Source organism: Merops nubicus, unplaced genomic scaffold (assembly GCF_000691845.1).
Source record: "Merops nubicus isolate BGI_N331 unplaced genomic scaffold, ASM69184v1 scaffold43613, whole genome shotgun sequence".
Taxonomy (NCBI): Eukaryota; Metazoa; Chordata; class Aves; order Coraciiformes; family Meropidae; genus Merops; species Merops nubicus.
Genome location: NW_008600423.1, coordinates 1 through 5,204, shown reverse-complemented (window position 1 = coordinate 5,204; position 5,204 = coordinate 1). Strand labels below are relative to the sequence as shown.

Below are 5,204 nucleotides of genomic sequence, written 5' to 3'. Positions count from 1 at the left end.
CTGAAGTAAAAATATTTTTTAAAATGGGATTAATTAGTATTTGCATCATTCAATAGCTTTCTTAGCTTCCAAAATGACTATTGGGATATGGATGTGTGCACACACATGGGATCAGTTGCAGAGAGATTTTTCAGTCAGGGTTGTGGGGAGAAGCTCCTTTATGCTGTTGCCTTTTCAGCCATGTGGTAAAAGGCAGCTACAAATCAACATCAACATACTCAACACCTTGCAAAGCAATGTCAGGAATATTGCATGCATAAGAGAAAGGGAGCTCTGAAATCTACAGCTCTACAGTTTCAACCAGTCCAACACCAGCTCTTTGTGATTCCAGCTGATTTTATGTAATGCCGAAAAAAACCCCTGTTTTCAGGACCTAATTAAACAAGAGATTAACTCTGAACACCAGGAATTCTCTTGAAATGTATTTATAGGACTTTCTCTGTTTCACAGATGACCTGCTTCTGTGGCTGAAACACCATGTGGGTTATTTCTGTACTCCTCCTTGGTATTTATAGCGGGACACAAATGTTGTCAGGAATAAAACAATTTGGGGGTCTATAAATGAAGACAATGTAATGTGTACAATAGAATGGAGTAGGCAATAACCAGGAATGAAGGGATTATGTACGTGCTGGATGGTAAGATTCTTCAGGGGCGCTGCTCTGTAACTCTCTCCTCCTGTTGTTGGAGCAGAAGCTCTTGTCCTGCTCACCAGCAGCTCCTGCCAAGTCAGCAAACACTTGCAGGAGCAGAGCCAGAGCTGGGCTTCCTGCCCAGGGACGCGCTGCTGTGGGGTGGCCCCACAATGTGCCTGGGTGGGGCTACAGTGGGGCTAACAGGGACAGAGAGAGCGGGCCAGGAAACCTGACAGATTTTTCCAAGTTTTTGTGCTCCTAGAATTGGCAAGACCCCAGGGTTATTTTTTACCCAGGATACCCTTGTAGTTCAGCAAACTCATTCAGGACTAATCAATCTTTCAGCAGCTACGTACTCAGTGAACTGTTTGTGGAGCTGGTGAGAGCCCAAAGTACAGCAGAGCTGGCTGATAAGGCACGTACGTACCTGCAAAGGGGATCATCACTCATCATGTGCTTGATTCAAGAGCCAGGACTGGAATTAAGCTAAACTATACATTGGGCCAGATCCTTTCTTTACACAGCTGGGGGACACCTACTTGAGAAGTCTTCAGTGGGAGGTGGCATGAACCTGCCTAGACCTGCAACCTTTCTGACAGAGTTTGTGCTGGTGGTGGCTGGTGGGAGTGGCGTGTGCCTACCGCGGGACAGCTCGCACCAGGTAGGGGTGTGGGGAGTTGGTGAGGGCAAAGTGACCGTCCTCATGTGGCCTGGGCTGGCCCTCGGGGAGCTCGAAGGTGAAATTCTGCATGAGAGTGGTAAAGAAAAGAAAGAGCTCCATCCTGGCCAGCTGTTCCCCCAGGCAGACACGGCGACCTGCAAGGGAAGGAGTCAAAAGAGTCTGTGAAAGAGGACATGAAAACCTCTCTGGAATCCCTGCATGGAGCAGCTCACCCCTCCTGCTGTGCCTCTGACTTGCAGCTGGGTCCTCCCCTCAGATTTACCTGCTGAGAAGGGCAGGAAGGCCTCTGGTTTCACAAACTGCCCATCTGCATCCAGGAAGTGTTGGGGGTAAAACTCGTTTGGCTTCTCCCAGACTGTCTCGTCCTTCAGCACGGAAGACAAGTTGGTAATGACTGTTGTCCCCTGCACTCCCCCACGAGAGGAAACAGCTTGTGTGAGAACAGCAACACTGTCTTGGCACACCAGGTCCCTCTTTAGCCTGTATCTCCCATCAATTAGCAACCATCATTCAGAGTAAGGCACCGATCTCCTCCTCTGGGTTCTATTTAAAACAGAATTAAAGCAGGGCACGCTTCCAAGGACACACGGTGCCTGCCCTGTGCTCTGAGGCACATGAACTCTTGCAGTTTGTACCCCTACAAAGGCCACACTGCATGCCAATGCCAGTTTCATGGTTACACACTGGAAACAGCTTCCACTTCTCAGCTCCTCCTGGGCTGGGAGGAAAAGCTGGCTGACAGACTTCAAAGCCCAGCTCTCACAGGGGCCACGGGAGATAGCAGAGTCTCCTGTTTCACGTGCCAGTGGTCTAAGCTAGTGGAGATATCACAAGGCTTAAAAAAAAACCCAAATCCCTGGTCTGCATTGCTACCAGTGCTGCCAGGGCGGCAGCAAACTGAACGCCAGTGGCATCTGAACAGCTTCAGAGATGTGAGTTTTATCTACTGCCATCTTAGGAAAGGCAGTAAGCTGGTGTCCTGTGCCCCCAGGGAGCCTGTGGGGCACCACCACTGTCTCCTTCCAGCGCTGGCGGTGAGTGCCACAGCTCACTGAGAGGAGAGCAGGCTTCTGCCCCGAGCTGCCACCGCAGCTGGGTTCCCACAGAACCCACCCCCGTGCCCCACGCTGGCACGGAGGGCGGGTGCTGCCCTGCCTGGCCACCCTTACCTTGGGGATGAAGAAGCCGTGCAGCTCGGTGTCCCGGTAGGTCATGTGGGGCAGCCCCACCGGCGCCACGTCCCCGTAGCGCTGCACCTCGTGGATCACGGCGTTGGTGTAAGGCAAGCTCGCCTGGTCCGTCATGCTGGGGGATCTCTCTCTGCCAATCACCTTGTCAATCTCTGCCTGCACCTTGCCTGAAAGCAGCACGGCTGAGGTGTGAGAGTGCCCTCAGGTAAACAGCAGGGGCTGGGACGAGCTGTAGGAGGGGTGGCAGCATGAGACTGTGAGCGTTCGGGGAGAGCAGGACAAGGAGTTAGAGAAAGGAACTGAAACCAGAGGAAGGTGCATTGGTTCTCAGTGCCTTAGAGCCACCTGGCAGTGTCTTTAATAGTGGTCTTGTCACTTGACGTGCTACGTCACGCCTCCTCCATGCAGCTGGAAGAGTACCTGGGTGTCAGAGAGCTAAGGCAGATCAGCATCTGTTCCAAATGCTGGAAAGAGGGGTCCTCTGGCCACTGCAAGCCCCCAGGTAGCCTTCAAAATGAAGGTGAAAGCAAACTTGCCCTTCCAACTCCATCAGGGCCTCCCCCTGCCACTGGTCCCTCCCAGAACAGCCACGTCTGGGGAGTGTTTCCTCTGGCTTCTGCTAGACCAGCTACCACCTAAGCTGCTCCACTGCAAAACCCCCCAACCGTGGAGAGAAGCTGCTCGGTTCCCTCTCAGAAACATGAGGAGGGGAGAAGAGGGGAGGGTGCCCCACCTCTGCCTGCCTCCTGCCTTACTCTGTATTTCTGGGTAGAGGAGCATGTAGAGGAAGGCCCAGCGGAGCGTGGTGGAGGTGGTCTCAGAGCCAGCCACAAACAAGTCTGCGGTCACCAGGCGAAGGTTGTTGTAGTTGAAACCATTCTCCTCGGTCTCCTTACCCTGTGGAGAGCAAACGGGGGGTGGTTGGAGCTGGGGCACTTGCTGGGGGAGAAGAACATTGGTCCAGAGAAGACTAGATCCATTTTTGCTGACCAAGAGGTTCAATGGGAGCATGACACAGGCAGCGGCCCATGTACGGCTGGTGGGTTTTGGCAACCCTGTCACTTCATGTGTTTGAAGGGTCCACAGGAGGTGGAACAAGTTTTTTGGGGTTTGATGAGATCTAAGACCCACGCAGCAGAGAGGAGGCTGCACTGATGTGACAAATGCAGAATGAATTCTGAGGGGCTAATCTGTAGCCATGCAGTACAGATTCTTGCTGCTATTTTCTTACAACTGGAGAAAAAAAATAACAAATCAGGGTATCACTGCTGCCTATTGAGCCTGCAACACCAATTTCAGCAAAACTGGTCTCTCATCCAAATGCTAATTGAGCTCAGATCTGTTAGCATATGAGATATGACAAGCTCTCTGCAAGAGTTCATCTGCTTGTCTTTTCTAATCCTCTTTATGCTTCCCTTTCCTAGGGACTAGTCTCTGTTAAGTTACTCTGTGTATTTTGGTGCTGTTGCAATATGGCTAGTGATTAATAAGGCATTTAGGACTCAACTGTTGTTCCAATAAAAGATCTCTGGCAAGGGACCTATAGGGGTGACCTGACCAAAGTTTTATTTCACTTTTATGTCAGGGAGGCTCCGATTTACGCTGTCAGCTGATCTGGAGTAACTAGTTCTTAGCAAACAATTCAAAGACACAGATCCTCAAGTAGATGCTGTCTTTCCAAGTCCTAACTTAGACAGGCTACGGCCTGGGCAATGACCAAAAAGCCAGTCTGGTGCTGCAGTTTTATAACTGATTTTGGGGATCAGTCACTGAGACACTAACAATCTTGCATGTTGATGGTGTAGACTTAAAAACATTGGTGAATTCTCAATCATTGCCTTTTCAATGCCTTCAGAATGGCAGTAGGCTGGGAAGAAGGGAGTCACTAGACTTTGAGGGGAACGTGGAGGTAGAAAATGGGACCAAGAACATCAGCAGGTAACACAGTCACTTAAATCAAAGAGGTTAATAAAGCAGGTTACAGCATGAAAAAGTCAACACCTTTCTTCTCAAGACACAACATGGACCAAAAAAGAGGAAAACAGTTCTAAAGAGGTTTTATACAGCTTTAGGAAGGAAGTCAGCTTCTGTCAGCAAGCTTAAAAAATCAGAAAAGTTGCCCCCAGACCCAAAGGTCCTTTTGGTGCCACCCTACCTTGTCCATTTCCTTTAAAAAAGCATCGGTGAAGTCTCGGACGCAGTCGGCGTCCCGGGTCTCCATGTGCTTGGCTATGAGCACATCCACGAAGTCCATGAATGCCTTTTGCTCTCGGAAGACCTTCTGGGGCACTCCAGGCAGGTGCAACAAGATGGGCACCACGTTGAGAAGCTGTCAGAAGCAGAGAGGGGGAAGACATTATGGGATGCATCAAGTAAACGAAGGAGAACGCAATGCTCTCAAGCAACAGAGGGCGGCTTCTTGCAGAACCCATCTCACTCTTGGTCTACCTGAGGCAGGAGCCCAGTTTCTTCCTTCAGGGAGTTCTCAAAGAGGTGCAGGAGCTTCCTGAAGGTCTCGTCACCGTAGTGGAAGCGCTCCCCAAAGGTGGTGGTGCAGATGATGTTGCACACCGCGTTATTGACCAGGAAACGCAGGTCGAAGGGACGCCCTACACATGGAGATGGACACCAGGCAGTGAAGCTGCACAACCCCAGGCTGCCTGCAAGGAGGAGGCACCCAGGCCTCTTGGGTGCCCT

The 5,204-nt window shown here is 50.9% G+C and overlaps 1 protein-coding gene across 1 annotated transcript; it reads right to left on the bottom strand.

The window, feature by feature from the left end:
• Window positions 1-1,272: 1,272 nt before the first annotated feature.
• Window positions 1,273-5,116, bottom strand: LOC103770438 (cytochrome P450 2D4-like; the record flags this gene model as incomplete). The annotated part of the gene is made up of 6 exons (XM_008937695.1): window positions 1,273-1,451; window positions 1,580-1,721; window positions 2,487-2,674; window positions 3,263-3,404; window positions 4,663-4,836; window positions 4,956-5,116. Coding segments are annotated over 6 exons (986 nt in total), but the record flags the coding sequence as incomplete, so codon positions are not given.
• Between the last annotated feature and the right edge of the window lie 88 nt (window positions 5,117-5,204).